The sequence below is a fragment of the Xiphophorus hellerii genome, chromosome 16 (assembly GCF_003331165.1).
Source record: "Xiphophorus hellerii strain 12219 chromosome 16, Xiphophorus_hellerii-4.1, whole genome shotgun sequence".
In the NCBI taxonomy this organism is placed as follows: domain Eukaryota; kingdom Metazoa; phylum Chordata; class Actinopteri; order Cyprinodontiformes; family Poeciliidae; genus Xiphophorus; species Xiphophorus hellerii.
Window position 1 is genome coordinate 14,730,061 of NC_045687.1, and position 20,836 is coordinate 14,750,896.

Sequence of the window (20,836 nt, forward strand, 5' to 3'; positions counted from 1 at the left end):
AATAGTCAGATATTTAGATATTAGATATTATCAGATATTAATATTAGATATTAAAATTCTAGAAATTTTAATATGTAAAATTTTTAAAATTTTAGATATTTCTAAAATACCTAAAATCTTAGAAATTTTTACATATTTCTAAAATTGACAATCATTTGTCTTAACATCGTCCTCAGGGGACTAACCACAATTTATCATACTTTAATGATCCCATTGTTCTGAATACATATTTCAGATCTCATGTTAGCATGACCTCTATAATATCATAATCATCTGTAAAAACGGTAAATAAGGACGAGAAACAAAACACTGAGAAACTGTATAGCACATTCCCTTTCTTTTCTTTTTATTTGCTTGACCTGGCGTAGATTACCTGATAGATATGGGTATTTAAGACCTGATGAATAATTAAGTGGACAATAACGCTAATTCATGAATAATAAAGCTGTTTATGAAGGCGAGGCATGGACAGTGGCTGCGGTGGCGTCGACAGGAAGATTGATGCTCTGGCCTCGATAGGAGCTCTCCAGCATGAGAGGAAGCTGCTGACTGCAGCGCTGCCCATATTCATTAGGCCACTGTCATTGGCCTTTGTGCTTAATGACACACTTATGTTTAATTTGCAGGCATATCTAGAGGCAGAGGTGAAATTTGTGCTTCAATATGTTCCCTATTTGCTCTCTCTGATCTGTCTTTTACTCCCTGCTCTGTTTTTTTGGGGGGAAAAAAAGACTTGTTATTCAAGTAACGAGCATGTCCAGTATGGTTTTATATGTAAATTTATGCTAGCATCTGCTTCAGTGTAGTCTCACACATAAGCAGATGGCCGTAATATCAGTGTGTGTCTTCGTGCTTTGATAAAGTTTGCAAATGTTCAGCTGAAATGTGGGTTAGGCCTCCTAATATGCAAATCTGATCAACTTGCAGCCACTTCTATATTTATAAATTCTAGGCTCCAGCCTCGAAAATAATTAATTCATGCTTTTCCCACAACTGGAGCGCCATTCAGTGTTACGTAAACACAGACAAATGTTTTGTCACATGTTAATTAATGCGCTTGTGAGCATATTTTTAGCACAAATGGAACCCCCATAATTTTCCACCCACTTCATCCCCTGGAATGGTCCTGCGTAGCTCAGCAGAGTCTGCAGAGCTCCGCTCAGTTTCATTACGTTTGTGATTAGAGCTGCAGGCCGAGCAATCGTGAGTTATGTCTGTGCCGTTACCTCGCTGGGCAGGAGAGGAGGCGAGGCTGCGTTTTCCCCACTGCTGCTAACCTTAGAGGTCACTCCCAAGAAGGAGACATTTATCACTCTGACGTGTGGATGCTGTGGGGGAGAGAGAAGACGGTGTGTCGGCGTGCTTGTGTGTGTGTGTGTGTTGGGGTGTGTGGGCGTGTGTGTGTGTGTGTTTTGGCGGAGAGAGAGCTCGCACTGTTACAGTATTAATGCACCACACTCTTGCTCCCTGTGGTAACAAAGCCCAAGCTGCAGACATGCAGAGTAATCACCATTCTCTCCTGTCAGGCGAGATGTCAGAGTAATATGTTCTTTACTACTAGTTTGTTTCATAAATGTGAATGAATTCTATATGCAAGGGCTCATTTGGAGATTTTAATTCAATTTGATTCCAGTAGTTCAATGTTTCCACATTTCTTGGATTTCTAGGAGTTGGATTATGATTAAGAGTTGCTCTTAGAAATATTAAACCAATCGTCTTGTTCTTGTAGCTAAAGACAAATGAATTTACCCATGAATTAGTGAAGTATTAATACCTCTTGAACATTTCAAGATTTTGTCAACTTAAGCCACAGATCTTAGGATAATTTAAAAGGATTTTATGTGATTTACCAGCATAAAGTGGAGCATAATTAAAAACTGGAAGGGAAACAATACATTGTTTTTAAATTTTTTTTTAAGTACAAATCTAAAAATTGTGGTGTACATTTCTGCTCAGCATGCTTGAGTCAAAACTCCCTAAGTTTACTTTATGCTGCAATTACATGAGGAAGCTTATTGGGGCACGCCTCTACCAGCTTTGCACATCCAGTGGCTGAAATTCTGGCTCATTCTTAGGAGAATTGCTCAAGCTCGGTGTGGTTGAATAGGAGGATGTAAACATAAATTTTCAGGTCTGGATCTGGACTTTGACTGAGTCATTCTAATACATTAATAAACTTTCCAGAGTTCTCCAGAGTTACTTTGGGCCTTCAGGCTGCTTATATCAGGAATGGTCTCCTTACTCAATTTTGATGGATGTTAATGTTTTGGTAGATTAGCTGTTGTAGTAGCTGAACGATTGAATAATTCACTAATTATTTGCTAATATTCTCCAACAAACCTCTGAGGCCTTCACAGAACAGAGCAATATTAATACTGAGATAAAACTGAAGTCAGGCAGCTCTGTTTACAACTGAGGGGAATTCTGCAGGCATTTGGTTGCAGGTAATAAAGGTAATAAAGTAAAGGCAGGGGTGAGTACAAATGCACCCTAAAATTTAAAGTGAATGTTTTCCTGTAAATGATTAGATTTTTTTTATGCCTTTTTCTCTTGTTAGAGAGGAGTTATACACCCATCCTTCTTTGTCTGTGCTTGTATTCCCCTTTTCACAATGTTTTTCTGTACATATTATCATGAGCAGCAGACAAATATCGATCGTGGTCATTGTTTGCCCAGGTGACAGTTTGTTGCCTAGAAAAGATTCATTATATCAAAACAGATTGATTTCTCTGCCCTGAGGACTTAATCCCAAATGAAAATAGAGACGATTATAGCTGCTGGTGAAGCCACACTTGTTCACTATTCTAACCCAGCCCTCTCCTCCGCATACAGACACATAAAACAGCAGTGCTGTGACCTTGGTAGATGCCGTAAAAAGAGGGGATGCTGCGACTTTGAAGGGTTTTGAACTGGAAACATATCACTACATCCCCTTGCTTTCTCCTGTGCGTGTGTTTGTTGATATACGCACACCTCACCAACCTAGATAAAGACAGATATTAATCAAGAAAGAGGAAAAAAAAATATTGACAAGCCAATTTAGAGTTCCACATATCTTAATTGTTTAATTTAATTATCTAAGTCTAGATAGGCACACAATTACGCTTATGCATGCAGTAAATCTGATTAGCAGGGCATCCTGAGTGCACTCTGGTGGTAGGAGGGGAGGGGACGCCCTCCAACACATCTTTTCTCTGATTATCAGCAACACACAGCCACTCATCTCTTTCAATTACAATCTCTGTGATAACATATTCCTCAAATTAATTGTACACTCTTATCTTATTTGCTATATAAAAAAAAAACACCAATGGCCACAAGACTCACAATATGTTCAGATGGAGAATCTATTGGTAAATAATATAACATTTTTCATTGAAATTATTGAATGTGTTTCATTGGGACACACTAGATTTTGGGCAGCACCACCCTGATGTTACCATGAATTTCTATTCTGGTGGAGTTACCAAACACAGGGAAGACAAAGGCAGAAACTTGGGTTTGGTGAATTCAGTAAAGTAAAACCAAAAGACTGTCAACAACAAAGAGTCTAGAACAGAAAACTGAAAAAACCCCAATAAACTCAGGTAAATCACAAAAACTAGAAATGGTACATAATACCTTAGACACGAGAGGGGCATAATGGAAAGGATTTAACAAAGAGTGACTGAAGATAGGGAGCTAAATACTACTGAGGTTGTTTACTGGATGCATAACAGGCGAGTCTGATTATCTGGCTGCAGATGAGGGGAAAGCATTAGGCTAAATGTAACCGAGAGGATGAGGATGGGCTGGGAAATGACACTAAATGAATCCAAAAAAAACTAAAAAAAAAAAAAAAAAGGCAGACATGCAAAACAGTGACTCACAAAAATAGCATGGATTACCTCTTTTCCTTATTTGAATAAACAGGATTTCTGTTAGTGGCAGCCGCGATTAGCAAACACCTGGTGAAACTACACATTTGCTGAGCTTATTAAACAAACTACTTCTCAGTTCAATGCTCCTAGGGTCATTTTTAAAAGGCATAATGGGGGAGCATTGTAGAGTAGGGGCTTCTTAAAGAGACAGAGGCCAATTTCAAGGCATAAAACTGCAAAGTCAAATGCTGTTTAAGCTATGTGTGATATACAGTATTTTTGTAACAACTAAAATATGACACTAAGTGCTAGAAAAGTACATAATTCCACCCCTTTAAATTACAATAGTTAACAGTTTGAAAAAGGCATAGAATAGCATTCATATTTTATTATTTTAGTATACATTTCTATATTAATGCTAAAACAGTGATTACCACTTGGTTTTCCCCAAATCCCTTTGTAAAACCCAAACCTGCAAGCTCTATCGAATGCTACACAAGATTCAGCCATGTTGGTGTTGTGGGGTCTGCTCTAAGTCTATGTAATACATCTAAATGGATCAATTAAATATATTACATGAGTAACAGGTTTAATTAATTGAAATTCTCCACAGCAGCGGGGTGGCTACAAACAGACAGCCATGATGTATGGTTGAGGCGTGAAATGCAGGCTGAACATTAAGGAAGTCTGGAAGATCCAACATACAAAAAGACTACATTTAATACAGATGCAATGATATTGACCAGTGAAAAAAATTAAAGATGCTGCTCTTGTAGCAAATTTGGAAATAAAACATTTTGGCTCGGGATTTACCGTACCTGCCTTAGTTTCATTTTCCACATGCTCAAACAAACCAAACTAAGTTTTATAAACTCATTAAATCACAAAGGAATCCCTAATGCTGTGACACAGTAATGACTGACTGAATGACAAATTGGGCTTTAAAACCATCGCTGTGATGCATAGTTTTGCGATCAAACATATGTGGACGACTCTACAATCTATATGCCTGTGACAACAGCAAGAGATGGTTCGGTAACTGCAAGTACATGACGGCGATCAGTCTGCATTGTAAACAGATTCAGTGATAGGTTCTTGTGGGCGTTCATGATTAGATTCCGCCAATTAGGAAAAAGGTTCATTTGAGGTGGGCTTCTAAGGCTGATAAAAAGATCCTGACTGGTGATAAACTACCAAAGCTCACCTTTCACCATGTGTCTGTTCTCTGTTCAGCTAAGGATACTGGATCTCAGTAGAATCATTAGGTTTAGGAACAAAAATGGGCCAGAATAATTAGTTTATCTTTCTATTGCACCAAAAGCAAGTCTAAATTTATTAACAAAGGAGCATAAAATAAAAAAAAAAAAATGGTGAAATGGTCATTATTTATTGATTACATTCGATGAGTGTTTATTTTTTTGTATAGAGAAGTGAAATAAAGCTTGTCTTTACACAAATACTCATCATAATCATATTGTAACTGCATGATTGTGTGTTTTTTCATGGTTGGAGAGCCAAAGGAAAATGTCCACGTTGTTTAATCGTATCTTACCTTATTTTACTTGTTTACTTCATCCAAACAGGGTTTCAAGAATACAGCATCAAGTTAAAATATGTTGAAAAGTTGTGACATTTCCCTTATTAAAACATAAAACCTATATATATTTTTAGTGATTGTAAGCATTAACTACATTAAAAACCTAAAAATGGTGGCATACATTTGTATTCAGCCACTTTGAGTCAGCGTTTTGTAAAACCAGTTTTTGCTAAAATTACAGTTATTGATCTTTGCCAATATGTTTGTACCAGTTTTTTGCATGTTCAGGTGAAAACTTTTGTAAATTCTTCTGTGTAAAAAAAACTTAAGCTCAGTCAGAATTGATTGAGAACATCTGTAAATAAATAGTTTCAAGTGAATGCTTTTACAAAACCTCCAGTGTAGCTGGATTTAGTAGAATAAGTGGGAGCTTAAACCATGCTGGATTGCATAGACTTGGACCTCTCAAGGTATTGCATGAGAAGATTAAATGTGTTGTGAATTGATGCTTTATACATAAACTGAACTGAGTTAAACACGGTGAGGTCCATAAACTTACAAGTTCATGAACAACAATAATTTATCTACATTGAAGTAGAGACTATAAATAAACAGAAATGTTGAGATAATCAGTGAGTACATTTCAAAAGAGGTATAAAACAAATTTACTTTTATTCTGAATAATTTGTATATTTTTGTAGAAATAGTGATGCAGATGTGCTATTAGTTGTGCATTAAATAAATCTCTGTAATCTGTTTGGTTTGGGATAAACCAAATAAACAGCCATTAAACAGCCTAAATGTTTTATGGCTGTCTAATATGAGATTTTGCATGTAAAATTTATTTAGCAAAAAGAAACTGGAAAACATGATTTAGTGCTTATTTACCAATTCGTTATAAGATTACTTAGAATTTTTAAAATTATGATCGTGAAGGCTTCCTTCTAAGGAAGAGCTGCTTTCTAACTACTCTGTCTGAGTCTGACATTCGGATGAAATTTCAAAAATGTCACAACATGAAATTCAAACATAATTTATTTTCTGTTATTAATTGACATGATTGTCAAAGAAAACAATATGTGGATGACAAACATTTGATTGTAAAACAACCTTCATGTGATTCTTCCCCACTTTCCGACTAAAACACCATGCACAAGAATGTGAGAGAAAAAAACGACTTCACTGGGTTTAAATACATCAAGCATCTTGTAATCTGCAACAGCAGCACTCAGCTCATATGGAATTAACCTCCCGTAACTAATTTCTCTTTAATGTAGTAGTCTATACTGATAGATAGACGCCGTGAGAGCAACACTCAATGGATGAGCAAGATGCTACTACACATTGGCTTGCAGCACAATTTAAATTGTGCCCTCTGTTGGTATGGCAGCAAATATACACATTCCTTACTGTACAAACTGCAAACGCAGCTGAAACAGTCATATATTTCTTTACATCTAGTGGACACGTCACTTTGACTTTTACTCTTGCCTACTTTCCTCTTTGGCGATATAGTGGGAAGGCTGATGCAAGAAGATGCAGAGCGTCGGCAGCGGGGTTAGTGATGAAGGAGCTGCAGTTGTCATGGAAACCCCGGAGAAGGAGGAGCGTTGTGAAACGAGACCAGTTTGTTTTGTTATTGAAGATCACGTGGCGCCCTGAAGCCCCGCCCACCTTCCCCCAGTTACCACGGATTCAACCGTCTCCCTGCTCCGGTTAGTTACTACAAAATGGCTGCAGAAGCTCCGCCGCCGATGAGAACCGACTGAGCGCTTCAAGGTAGGATTTACGCATCTTTTCTCTGTGCTACGAGAAAGCAGCCCCTCGCATGTTTTGACGGCGTTCTAAGTGCGCAGACGTGCAAGACTTTGACGCGTATCGTTTTGGACCGAGTGTTTATGGAAATATCTTCGGCTCAGCCCACTGTGACATCACTGTTGTCTTTGCACCGGGTCCTCAGCTTTTACGAACTTTTGTCGACATCGTAGGTGTTTGTTTGCGTTGCATACGGCTTCTCGGTTCCGAAAGTCGATTTTCGTCTTGCTTGCGAACCGAACAAGCTCCCCTGTTGGGGCAAAATGAAGGGCGACTGTGTTGTTGCTGCTGGGCGGCAGACGTCGGTGGGACACCCGCCGTTGCGTTGCTTTGCGGGAGACCCGACATGGACATTATTATCGCCACTCATTCGCACAAAATGTGCTTTGTGCGTCACGTGATTAGATTTAAACCCATTTAGCCCCGGTTTATCTACAGGGTTTATGTCCACACACCACTGCCAGTTTCATTCACCAAGAACCTTTGCTGGTGCATCATTCCCTGCTCCACAGTTTGTAAATTGATTACTTCCAGCTCTCAGTTTAATTGCGCGGAAGAACCAAAAATGTGCTATTTCTGTTTCTTTAGTGCATTGCAACCCGAGTGTCTCATTTTGCGTTTGCGTTTGAAATCTGCTGTTAGTTCTTTGTCTTGTCAGTGTGAGCATTAGATTTCTGTGTAATCCCTGAGAAGTGATGCCTCTAAAACTCTTTAACCCCGCATGTCCTGCAGCGTGGCTTTATGCAAAAAAGGGATAAAAACAAATTCGACTTCCCATTGTGCATGGTGGAACAAAATCTATACCGGGCACTACATTTTAAAAGACGTTTTATATATATACTTTGTAATATTTGTCTCGGTTTACAACAGTCAGTAAAATCAAAAAAAATTATTATGGTTATTTATCCTTAATTCTGCAAAGTGTTGTGTAAAAAAAACCCTGACGTTACTAAATCATAATATATGTGAACCATGATTTCTTATCTTTCTTAAATAAAAAAAAATAAAGTTATAAACATTTCTTCTGCTACAAAAAAAATGTTAGTTTTGAATATTGTCTATATTTAAGTTTTTGACAGACCTGAACCAAGTTTTCAGTTAACCACCCATCAAGTTGGTTGTCTTGTAAATATATGTGATGATTGCGTAGAATATGATCAGTTATTGAGGTCTGTTCATTGCAGAGCACAGGTGTCAAACTCCTGTCCTCTCGGTGTTCTGCAACTTTTACTAATGACTCTCTGTGTCAGCAGACCGAGTCACGTAATTAGATCATTAGCAGGACTCAATTGAAGTGCTAGGAGGCAATAGTTATTTGATTCAGGTGTGTTTAATTTGGGACACATCAAACCGTTGCAGGACACTGGTTTTTGAGGACCGGAGTTTGACACTCGTGTTGTTAGAGAATAACTAAAGTCTAACAAGCTCGTAGCCTGTTGATTAATCAGGTTGTCTGCAATGATAACTTGATATTAATGGGATTTCTATACAACCAAATTTGATTTTTCGTTGTTGTTGTTGTTGGCAAGGGTCAGGGGCACTACTCTTTTTATTCTTGCCTGCTGATAAGTAATGCCAAGCAAATGGGGGAGGAGAGTCACTGAGTAACTTCACTCTGGATGAAACTGATTATCCTGGCATTATTTCTACCTTCTCATTAACTACATGGTAATTTTAGTCAATTTAAAAATTCTACTTTTTTTTTTTTTTAAAACCTTAGTATACCTTGAGTTTATTAAATGTCGCATGCCATACCATGAATGTACGCTTATTTATACTGATGCTGGCAGGAGTGTGCGAATAATGAGTACAGGTCAATTATTTCTCTTCACCAGTTCAACCATTTCATTCTGTCATTTTTGTCTCTTCCAATTTAAAAATGTAAGTGAAATAGTTGTTAACTCGTGTACTTAATCATAAATATCAATTTATCTATTATGCTTAGATATTGTTTTTATAAATTTGAGATGGTGGTTAAAAATTATGTATTTTCTAAGATTTTACATTATTGTTTTGGTGATTTTATTCTGCACCAGATTCCCATTAATTATATATCTTATTTAAGCCAGCTGTCTAATGAAATGGACATAATATGAGAATTAAGCATGTGGACATGTATGAAATTAAAATAATTTTGGAATAAATGTCACTGTAAAAAATGAAAACTAGTTGGTTGATTTAAAAATTCAGTTTTTCCCCAATAAGAAGACTTGTCTATGAAAAAAATAGACAGTTAATGATATTCTGGGTATGTTTGCTATTAATAGGAATTCTGGAAACTACAAGCCACAATTTAGGGGGAAATGCAGCCAATAGCATAATCATCAATCAAGCAACTGGAGCAAAAAATGGCAGCTGCAGACTCGCTGATAGTAACATACCTGCTGGGGGATGCCGCTGCTCTGACGCGTTAAGAGAGCAAACTAACGTAAGCTTTGATTCCTGCTGGTTTTACTAATGTGTCATGGAGCCTAAATTTGGTCTTGAGGAGGTGGCGGTTAAGAGAAGGGGTCACCCGGGTTATTTTTCTCACTGCTGGGTTAGGGGGCCCCACTCAGGAACCAAAGCCTGTGAAAGAGGCAGTGTCTATTCACAGAGAGGCATGAAAAGGAAGGGGCTGAGGGGGTTGATAACAAAACCAGACCGCTAAATGCTGTGATTATAATACAGATTAGGTCATAGCATAACTTTCAGTTTAAAACCCTTCATGGCCTTTTGCTTGAATAACTGAGGGATATTTGGTTGGATCCTGTCATTTGGTTTGGCTGGTTCTCAATATCCATAAGTCTGTTTGAAAATGATGATCTTGCATTGAACAAAATGAGAAACCTCAAGTTTAAAGCGTGAAGGAATACTCAGATGCTATTTGTAGTTATTACTCATTGAATTATTACTTCCAGTGCTTGTGTCACTACCAGTATAAACAGGGATTCGTTTTTTTGTGTGTTTGCATATCAGACATCAAATCAGTGATTTGCAAGTTCTTTTACATGAAGAATATTACTATGGATATTTTTTTACTTCTGGAAAAGCATGACATATTATTTTTGGTATTCTCCAGATCTGGATAGATCTGTGATTTCAGAATTGATTTCTTCTCCCGCTGCCTAAATGTTTCCATCCTTCCATGTTTAAGTGTGAAACTTGACATCCCAAAAGTCAACATTTTGGTCTTTAATAATGTCAGTGTTCAGGAATTTTGGAGCAATATGGATCCAAAAAGAGCCTGGTTTGGGTCCAGATTGAACCTCTGTTCTAAATTGCAACTTTATTTTACTTGCCAAACTCAACAGTTGTAGAAGAAAATGCAAACCTTGCAACCCTGTAGGTTGTATGAAAATGTTCCATGACAGTTTGTTTTGTTTGGAGTTTACAGCTTTGTCCGTCTATTATCTATGTCTGATATGTCTTATTTTGATTTTAATAGATACAAATAATATAGGTCTGTCCCAATCCAAGCACTCATTGTAAATACATAGTCATTTGTTTGTAGTGAGACACAATAAAGGGCCAAATGTATTAAATCTGACAATGTAAAGAATTACCAACTAGAAATTCAGTTGAAACTCTGATCAATACAAGCAGCAATTTTTCAGCTAGCAGTTGAACTAACATGAATGGTTTTTGACTATGAGACAAAATTGGATTCACTGGATGAATCCCATGAATGCAAGAATATGAAACTCAGCCAGGACATTATTGAATCCAGAACTTTTTCTTTTACTAAACACCAACAGCAGTGCAGTGCTACTACTCTGTTACTGGGTATCGTTATTTATTGAAAATAAATAAGAATTTGTGACTTTGGTGCAATATTTCTCGAGGTGTTTTCGATGATTATCTTTATATCCGTTGTTCGTTGTACTGCTTAGTTGTCATCTAATGTTTCTGTTTTTTCTTCAGATGCTTGAGGTTAAGTTTTTGTAGTGCATGTCTACAAGTTATTTAAGTGCATTTTCACAGAACAGGCAATACTGATGCCTACGTTTCACCTTTTCTACGCCATTAGGCTGAGTTAGAACGCATTATGATGACCACTCTGAGAATAGCTCCAAGTAGTTTATAGAATGCAATCCTCTTTGCAGAGCCCTGGGACTTTGTCAGTGCTTACCGTGCAGTTTATTTTTTCTTCCTCCTTCTAAACCTTCATGCAACATAAAGGCACGTGTGACACATTTGCCCTTTTTCATTATGTGTCTGAGGTTTTAGATGCAAACACCCGAAAGTTGAAAGAGCTTTCCTGTCCCAAAAGTGCAGACGAGCAGAGGACGACGCGTCGCATGATCTCCAAAAGCTGCAGTGGCTGTTGCTGTCGTCGTTGGCAGGGCATGCGATGGCATTCCTGGCTCTGTGCCCAGCTGCTGTCGTCTACGGTCTACCACCCCTCCCCCTCCCCAATCTCTCTCACGTCCACACTAACCAGCTTCATTGTCGGTCAATCCCCTCATCTTTATTGCTCAAGTGCGCAGCGGCAAGGCATTTACTTGTTCACACGTTTACTCTCCGCTTCCACTTAATATTTTTTTGAAGCAATTTTATGCTTGGCTGTAATTGACTCACCTTGATCTCTCCTCGGTTGTTATTCTCGTCCTTTTTGTGTCCATCCTTTGTCATCACAGTGTGTTTCTAGTTTAAGGGGGACACCCAGCTGTAATCCCAATGATCTGACAGGAGAGTGTAATTCCACAGCAGACCTCAGTTCGCTGGCTTTTGACATTTAAATTCTCATGGAAAGCGCTTCCACATTAAAACTTCATAATGCATAGTCTATTAGTCTGCTGCTACATATGAGTTCAAATCCATGGCCTTGTTTTTCTTTTTGCGAAAGTCTTATTGAATTGTTAGACAAATGTTTGTCTTTTTAATCAACATTTTAAAAAATTATTTTCAAAAAACATATTTCTGAAACTCTTTCAATCAAAATATACTCTAAAGTTTTTGTAGTTAATATAAACGCCATTTGAGTCTGGTTATGTTCATCAAAAAGCTGCAGAATTCAAAACAAAAGTGGTACAACCATATGTGTATTTGTAAAAAATATTGCAAATCATCCATCAGTTTGTCTTTGTAACTTGGCAAAAGGTAGAAAATGTACTGCATCACTGTATGGCAATCAGTAAAGCTCTAAATATGCTCACTCTTCCCGTTGATACACATGTTTACGATTTAATGGTTTAATCTTTCAGCCTTGCTTGAGGAGCAAAAGTTTCTTTTCTTTTTTTTTTTTTTTTTTTTACCCCTCCAGGGGGTCTTTTGTGGGCTCTAGTGTCCCTTATATGATAGTGGGCTGACAGGAAACAGGGAAGGAGAGGGGGGAAGACATGCGGCAAATGTCGTCGGGTCTGGGAGTCGAACCCGCGACGGCCGCGTCGAGGACTCGAGGCCTCCAAATACGGGTCGTGCTACGCCCTACGCCACCACGGCACGCCCCGAGCAAAAGTTTCTTTAACTGTACCCATTTTGACTGTCCTCCCAGGTCAGCGGAGGACAGCAGCTCACATTAACTGGAGCATCTCACTTATTGCCTACATGACAAAAGCCTCACTGATGCAACGGCAGCTATATTTAGTATTGCAGCTGTAGGTGCTAAATCAACCTGTTGCAGCTTTAAAAAAAAACTGTTGATGGGTATGAGTAGCAGCTCTCCTCTGCATAAGTGGCAACAAAAGTTACTACGCAGCTTTTGGGATAACACCAACGTACCTGTGTCTTCAAGTGATTTTGAAGCTTTTTTTGGTACATAAATTTTTCATCTTGATTGAAACTTTTTTATTATTATTTTTGACCTCAAAAATCTGCTGGTTATTTTTTTACTGCTAAGCTACCTGACAGGTTGTTCTCTGTTTTGCTTCTGTATTTCTTTATTTATTTGGGTTGTAAAAAAACTGAGTGGTAAATAAAAGCTTATCCTCTGATCAGAGTTCAGAGTTGAACATGGGAGACATTTCCATATTATTGGCTGCAATTGTAGATGAGGCAAACATTCCAAACTAAAATGGCAAAATATTTTGTTTGCAGATATCAAATGGGGGAAGCTTGGGATCAAAATGCAATGCGTCTAATTTGGTGAGGGGCAAATTTATCTAAACCCTCCATCATTTCAGTTTGAACACCATATCTGTTGTTGTTTGGTTGCCACTTCAGCGCTTTAGGTGTTTTGCTCCCGATAAGCAGCAAAAGTGCATGGATGTGAAATTAAAATTTTCCCCATGGTTTCCCATTTTCTGCTTTTATTTTAGCGTTAGTTAAAGGTCATAAGATGATATTTTATGCGATATCTCCTTTATCAATATTGCAACAAAATTTGTAATTTGTTGATTTCATTTAAGCAAATGTTTTCCCAGAATTAGTCAACATTTCAAACTCAAAAATACTTAATTTATCCTAAAGGGATATTAAATAATTTGCTGGAAAGTCTGATCTGGAAGCTGAATAATTGTTAGTTTTTGTAGTAATACATATACATACAGTTTTGTGAGAATTGTAAAGTTCCCACAAAACTAAACTTAAGTAAAACAGCTGAATCTGTTTTACTTTGCCCAGTTCCACGATTGGAGGAAACTGACTTCAGCGCCACGCTGAAGGGCGCTGTCTGTCTCCACCTGACTGCTCACTGGGACCTCTGGGAGCGCCTGTTGCCAGGCAGTGGCATACGTCATCATCGCCTGCAGTAGCGCGGTCTTGGTAGAAGACCAGACTGGTTTCTTCAACAATGCCACATTTTAGGGTTTGAGATAGAAAAAGAAACCCATTTTATTTTGTTTATTAAATTATATGTTAAAAAAATGTGAAAAATCCTTACTTTTCCATTTTGCAGTATAGATTCTGGACTGGAAATGACTTAAAGCTCTGGATATCGTTCAATGTGAATCGACAATGTAGCACTTTCATCTTTAGAGCTGCTTATTGAGGTCATTTTCAGTACAAGCAGCAAGGTTGACTAATGTCAATAACCCCAAATGGTGATATGAGTTGTTTCTGTGGATTTCCCCAGAATGAATGTAAAATAAAGACTAGGAGCACTGTGTTGGCTGTAAAGCTTTCCACTATCAGTCCTAAAAAACAAAGTAAAATTATATGTAAACAGTTTACAGAAAATTGCTTTGGAAAAGAAAAATCAGCTCAAGTGGTGAATTAAAACCAGCCCTTCTGATTTTACCTTGGAGAACAGAAAAGGACAATGTCGCTAAGTGAACTCAACACGCTGAGACTCAACAGTGCAACCACCTAATTGAATATGCAGCTCAAAATCTGACATCTGTGCAACTATTTTTGTTTCATTGGCAAGGCTGCACTTAACATTGCATTTATGTCTCTGGGCAGAGGTGTGGATGCTTTTTTTCTGGGGTTTTTTGGTTTGTTTTTTTGTCTGTACAACATGCAGAAAGTATACTGTGCAAATTAAGTCCTCACTGACTGAGCCTGCAGCCAATACAGAGCAGGTTAACTTCTCACCCAGTGTGTGTGGTTGTCAGGCTTAGTGTTTGTTGAGACAGTCAGCCGTGGGTTGACCAGTCTGATGTGTCCCTTTTGAAATGGTGCCCACCCACAACTTCATTCACAACAAGAGCCAGTTTGAACTGCTGAATTTTCGAGCTCACAAAAATAGCTTAGAGGCTCTTTCCTGGTTGTAAAGGCACAACTGTCTGAAGCTGTGCTTGTGTCGTTGACTGTCATCAACTTCTGACATTTTCTTAATTACCAGAGGTAGTAAAATATGCTTTAAATGTGTTGATTCCATCATGTAAAATGTAAGAAAGAAGTTACGCACACCCCTGGTATTTTCTGGTGTCCTGTGAAGAACTTGTCAACACAGCAGGTGGTTAAGAATAAATTTTGTTCTTTCTTGTCTTTATATATTTTAGCTGTGAAAAGAAGCAAAAACACAAGAAGAAAAACATTTGATGGAAGATAAGAAAAAGAAAAAACAAGAAGAGAAGAAAAAGAAAGAAGCTGCACAGAAAAAGGTAAGCATCCAGTCCAAGTTCTGTTTTGAATTGTGTCTCTTCCCCTCATTTATTCATTCATCAGCTTTTTTTTCCTGCTCACTTAATCCCGTTCAGTGAAGCTGAGGCTTATCCCATCTTTTGAAAGGCAGGGTATAACCTCGACAGATCGCCAGACCATTGCAGGGTTTTAGAAAACATCTATGCATGCACGCAGCCTCTCTCCTAAGGTCAGTTTAGAGTCACCGTATAACCTAACACGCTGTGCACAGAGAGAGCTGCAAACATGCACACTCCTCCATCAAAAGCCTGAAAAACCCCAGACTGAAAAGCTTCCTGTTGTGCCACACAAGTTTTAATAACACTACTAACATAAAGTCTCTTCATGTATTCAAGCTTTAATTGTTTCTACTTATTGTTTAATAAAATCTGATATTATAAGCCATAGTAAGACCTCAGTTTAATGCAGGGTCAGACCATTTTAGCTCCACTGACTTATCAGCCATATTCAGATAGAGTGAGTAACTCATTAAATATTTCTCCACAAAACTCATTTATGGTGGTGTGAATTAATTAAGTTAAACTAAGTATAATTTTTTTGTGTAAAATGTAGTTTAATTAGAAAACTTATGCCATCATTTTGGGAAAAAAAGACATTTAAGTTTTGCATCACATCTCTTGTTACACAGTGTGTGTTTCTTTTCATTTATTTATTAATTGCTCAAGTCTTTGGTTCATTACAGCTACATAACTTGTAACAGTTGCATTTTAAGTACAGTGTAATGTCCAGACATTTTCCCTCATCATGTATTACTATAATGCCTGTAAAAAGTATTCACCCTCTTTTATATTTTCCCCTTTTTATATTTCTTTTATAAAGCTCTTGTACCAAGAGGGTTGATTTTCTTTTGATAAAATGAAAGACAAACTCTTTATAATTTGCTACCTGTTTTTTAAAGAAGCACATAATAATGTTTGAATGTAATATTAATTAAACAAACAAAAAAAAGAAATATGTTGGAATATGTCCACCTGGCATTCTGGATGTTTTTCTGTTTTTCTCTTTCCTGTTGCCTCTAGGCTCCTATCACACTTAATGTGAACATGACAGTAAATGTCACACTTGCCTTTCTGCTTTGCATAAATCCAATTCTTTGAAATATTTGTATTTTAGTATTGTAGGTCAAATTTTCATTCATGTTTTCTCTTTTGTTACAGACCACAGAACAGTTAACCAAAGGTAAGTGTCTGAATTTGACTTTAGTTAGTTTCATAAGCCTGTCTTGTTACTCTTTAGAGCAAAATTTTATTGTCTTTACACATGAAAAACTTAGTCTACTATGCTTTCTGCTTTGAGATCTTTGTAAATAAGAAGCAAACTTATTTTAAGGATAAGAAATTGTATTTTTGTCTCCTTAGATAGAGGTGCTTTAAAATCCCAGAGAGCCACTGTTTGATCTCTTATCTCTGCTGTGTGAGAATAAAAAGAATGAAGCTGAATTAAGGTGAAACATTTTAAGTTGACAATGAAAATATCTGGAGCCAGGTGGTCTGAACCACCTGAGCTGAATGTGGAAGCCAGGTGCCCATGCAACACTAATAAGGAGTGTAGGGATGATGCAGCTCCTCCTCAGGTCTCCCTGTTGGCTCCACAGGCTTACCTAGGAGAATGAAGGTGAGAAAGAATCTCAGAATAAAAGAAAAATAAATCAAGTAATAAACAATACAAATGCATAAAGGGAATTACCTTCAAAGACGTTGTGAAGACTGGACTTAGCTTGCAGGTTTTGAACTTTAGTTCTGTTAAAGCTTAAATATTTATTTTTGTCTCCTCAGGCCAGTGTTTGTAAAAAAAAAAGAAGAAAGAAAGAAAATCATATTATTGGGCTGAGCAAGCATGTTTGGAGCTGGACTCTGTTTCAGGACAGACGGGGGGAGAAAAATCCGATTAGACCTTTAGGCAATTGTTAACAGCAAGGCATTAATACAACAAAATTAGCGGTGAATGTTGTAATTTTCTACCATTCAGACAAGTGTTTGTTACAGTGGTTAAAACTCTGATTTTGTAACTTGGAGAAATCTTATTTGTGCCCTTATTATGTTATATTACAACTTTCAAGCAAATAAAGGCCTCTCTCTAGTAAATAACTATTGAAAAACTAGGCTGAGAGAAGCACAACATGTCATGACCTAATATTAGAATTGTTTTTATGTTAGAGGAAATGGTTAATGGTTTTAATGATTGAATTTGATTTATATAATATAATGATTTACTTTTGTATTTATTTATGTAATCTTACTTAGATACAAAGTCTCATTCTCAGGATAAAGCCCTATAGATATTATGTAATACTGAAGACGTTTGTGTGAATGTTTGTGAGAGTCAAAATGAGACCAAATGACAAGTGAAACAGAGAATGCTCCAATTATTACTTCTACTGATACGGTTTCACTTGTTATTAAATTGGCCCTAATTATCTTGCGTCCACTAATCCAGGGTATTGTAAAGCTGGAGCTGAATGGATTTTTTTTTCTGTCAGCTGTAGTTTATATGATGCCCTCCAATCTATACGGTCTAAGAAAAAACTTACAATGCAGGAATAATTGCAGCATTTCTTCCACAGATTATTTCATGAAGTTACTTAAGCTACTCCAGAAACCTGTATCAAGCCAGTAATGCAAGACCATGTTCTGCATTACTTTGTTACAAGGGCTGAAACAATTAATTGGATTAATTTTGAATAATTGATCATTGAAATAATTAACTAGTTTAGTAATCGAATAATTAACCGGAGTATAGTTTAAACATGACATTTGATGTAAGAACAACACCATCAAAACAGTAATTAAGCTAAAATTGTACGAAACAAACCTATGCCAGAACTCCTCATCTGGCATAGTTTTAGATTCACCTGTTTCAAATTACTTAAAAAAAAGGCCTTCAAAGGACAGATGTATTTATACTATATATATATACAACACATGTGTATATGTATATTTATTTATTTATTTTTTGCTGTCTAATTACATACCAGTTAATCCAAAAATAAAAACAAGTCAATTGCAGAAAGGGTTGAGCTGTACCTTTAGACAAAGCATTTGTCTTATTTAAAAAAGGAATTGAATTATTTTTAATTTTTATGTATTTTTAATATTGTACTAAAACATTTAAGTGGTTAAATGAAAAAATTGCAGACTGTGCCATTTTTTTTCTATCCGATTACTTGATTAATCATCAAATACTCGCTTACTAATGTAATCTTTAGCCATAGCCTGGTTTTTACAGTTAACACAGCACTAATAATATTTAGAAAAACATTAAACCTTGAGGAAAGACAGATTTTTTGAAGATCAATTATATTTTGGACTAGCAACTTAAAAATATAGATTGTTTGTGATAGTAATTTAGGGTAGACTGGGAGCTAATTAGGACAATGAGGAAAGTGTGGGGGATGAATAAACATGCATCCATCCTCTGGAGATTTTCAGCAGCACCCGAAGCATCTTAATAATGTAACCGCTTCCATCTCCTGTCTGGTCTGGCAGAGAGGCCCACCCTGGGAGCAGAAGAAAGGGAGGGCTGCAAGGAAAAGGTTGAAATAAATTTTTGCTGTTTGGAGTGAAGCAAAGAGAAGGTAAATGCTGAAACGTGGGGGCTCAGGTTGATCTGAGGGAGCAGGAAAAAAACTGTGTGCAAGAGCAAAAGAAACAGATGGAGCTACGTGAAACTGAGACTGAACTCCAGTTTCCTGTTTGCCGACACAGCTGAGGGGGCCCGTTGTGGGTTGTTTCTCCTGGCCCACTTCTGTAACAGACATGCAAACACATGCTGCCTCTCTGTTCCAGTCCCTTAATGTAACAGTCAAATATAGATCTTTTTTCTTACTTGCTGTTTTTCCAAAAACACTCAAATCGCCCAAGATGTTGACATGAGTTCAAACATTATCTGAAGTATTGAACTAATTGCTGTTCATTAGCTTCTGCTGCAGAATTTATCGTTGCACAACAATCCTTATCCCCAGTGTTCAGGTCCTAATGTTCTGCATGTTTTAGTTTATTCCATGTTTTCACACACCTGCATCGTTAACAGGCTTCTGCATACCTTGTCAACACTTTATTAGGTAATTTACGGTAATCAACTGATGGTTTTTATTTTGCTTCTTATTATGAAGTCAAAAAGAAGGAAGTAATTTGGTGTTTTGCTAAACTATATACAGTATACTTTTTAGAGTTTACTCTTTGGTAATTTGACTTTTCAACCACAAATTTCAATAATGCTGTGACAGAGCAACACAAAGGTTGTGCATATGGAATATAACGCCTGGTTTTCAATTTTATGTTTTAAACAAAGTATTTAACACTGTTTCATTTTTGTTTTCAGCCACATTTAATCTGTTGAATAAAATCCAGTCTAACAGATAACCTTCAGAAATCACAGATTAAGAAAATAGTCCACCTGCGTGTTAATAAATCTCAGTATAAATACATCTGTCCTTTGAAGGCCTCAGAGGGTTTGTTAGAGAACAAAGAACATCTCAAAGCCCAAGGAGCACAGCAGACAGGTTAGGGATAAAGTCGAACATGTCACTATAAAATGGAAAGAATCTGACACAACTGCAAAACTGCTAACTAATGGCTAAACACCTTAACTGAGAGACCTAAGGAGCGCTTTAGGAAGGAGCATGAGTAATGGCATTGCTGCAGTCAAAGAAGGAGCTCTGTTCAGATGACACTTGAAAACTGTTTATCTCAGTTGTTCTTCATCTGACTGAACTGGCAAAGAAGAATATGCAAAACGTCTGTCTGTAAATGTGCAGTTAGTGGAGACATGCCCCAAACGACTTGCAGGTGCAGATGCAGCAAATTGAGATGTGCACCATTTCAACAATTTTTATTTGTTAGAAAAAAAAAATACATTAAAGAAAACCATTCCACTTTTCAAGTGTGCTCTACTTTATGCTCGGCTATCATATACAGTCCCATGGTTTGCTGGTAAACATCAGGATATGATTTTATTCTGCTGGCTTGTATTGCTTTCATAATATTTGGTCCTGAAATTTAATTTCATTGTTTACTGCTGGGTGACAACATACTTCTGTAAATGAAAAGGTTGACTGCGACAATAGTGAAGTGAGTGCATTGCTGTGTTTGTTCCCATCCATCTTCTATTGTTGTGCGACATTATAGGTCAGCATCCCAGCAGCTACTGGCATGGCGTAACAATCTACACTGCATCCTGTTTCTAGGTTTTAATAAGCTTCATTCCTCTATTTATTCCAGAGTTCAATGCGATCATCAAAAGGAAGAGTGAAACATGCAGACACATCGAGGCACACATTTACATATTGCCATGGATAACATTGTTAGAAAGTGAATCTACAGCTGTCATTTCATAGCCAATTAGTTTAACATTTCCTATTATCTTACTTACACTCAGTTATTTATGTTTGACATAGAGTGGTGTGATGAAAATGGGATTTATACAAGATGACCTTTTGTTATCATTACTGTCTGATCCCTTCCCCATGTCTTATCTAAACAAAGGAATCAGTTGTGTAATAAATGTTATATTCGTAGAAGAACTGGAGTAACAGATGGATTCATCTGTGGTTTTGCTCCTACTGTCATCATATTGCACAAGTCTTTTAATTCTTTTCAACTTTGAGTACCAAATTATC

At 37.1% G+C, this 20,836-nt stretch overlaps 1 protein-coding gene across 1 annotated transcript in view; it reads left to right on the plus strand.

Annotated features, from left to right (window-relative positions):
* Positions 1-15,137: 15,137 nt before the first annotated feature.
* Positions 15,138-20,836, plus strand: part of LOC116734998 (trinucleotide repeat-containing gene 6C protein-like) — a gene marked incomplete at its 5' end in the record, with an annotated part of 42,997 nt that continues 37,298 nt past the window's right edge. Inside the window, 2 exons of the mRNA XM_032586575.1 lie at positions 15,138-15,179; positions 16,377-16,398. Coding sequence (XP_032442466.1) covers positions 15,138-15,179; positions 16,377-16,398 — 64 coding nt within the window. The remainder of the gene's footprint in view (positions 15,180-16,376; positions 16,399-20,836) is intronic.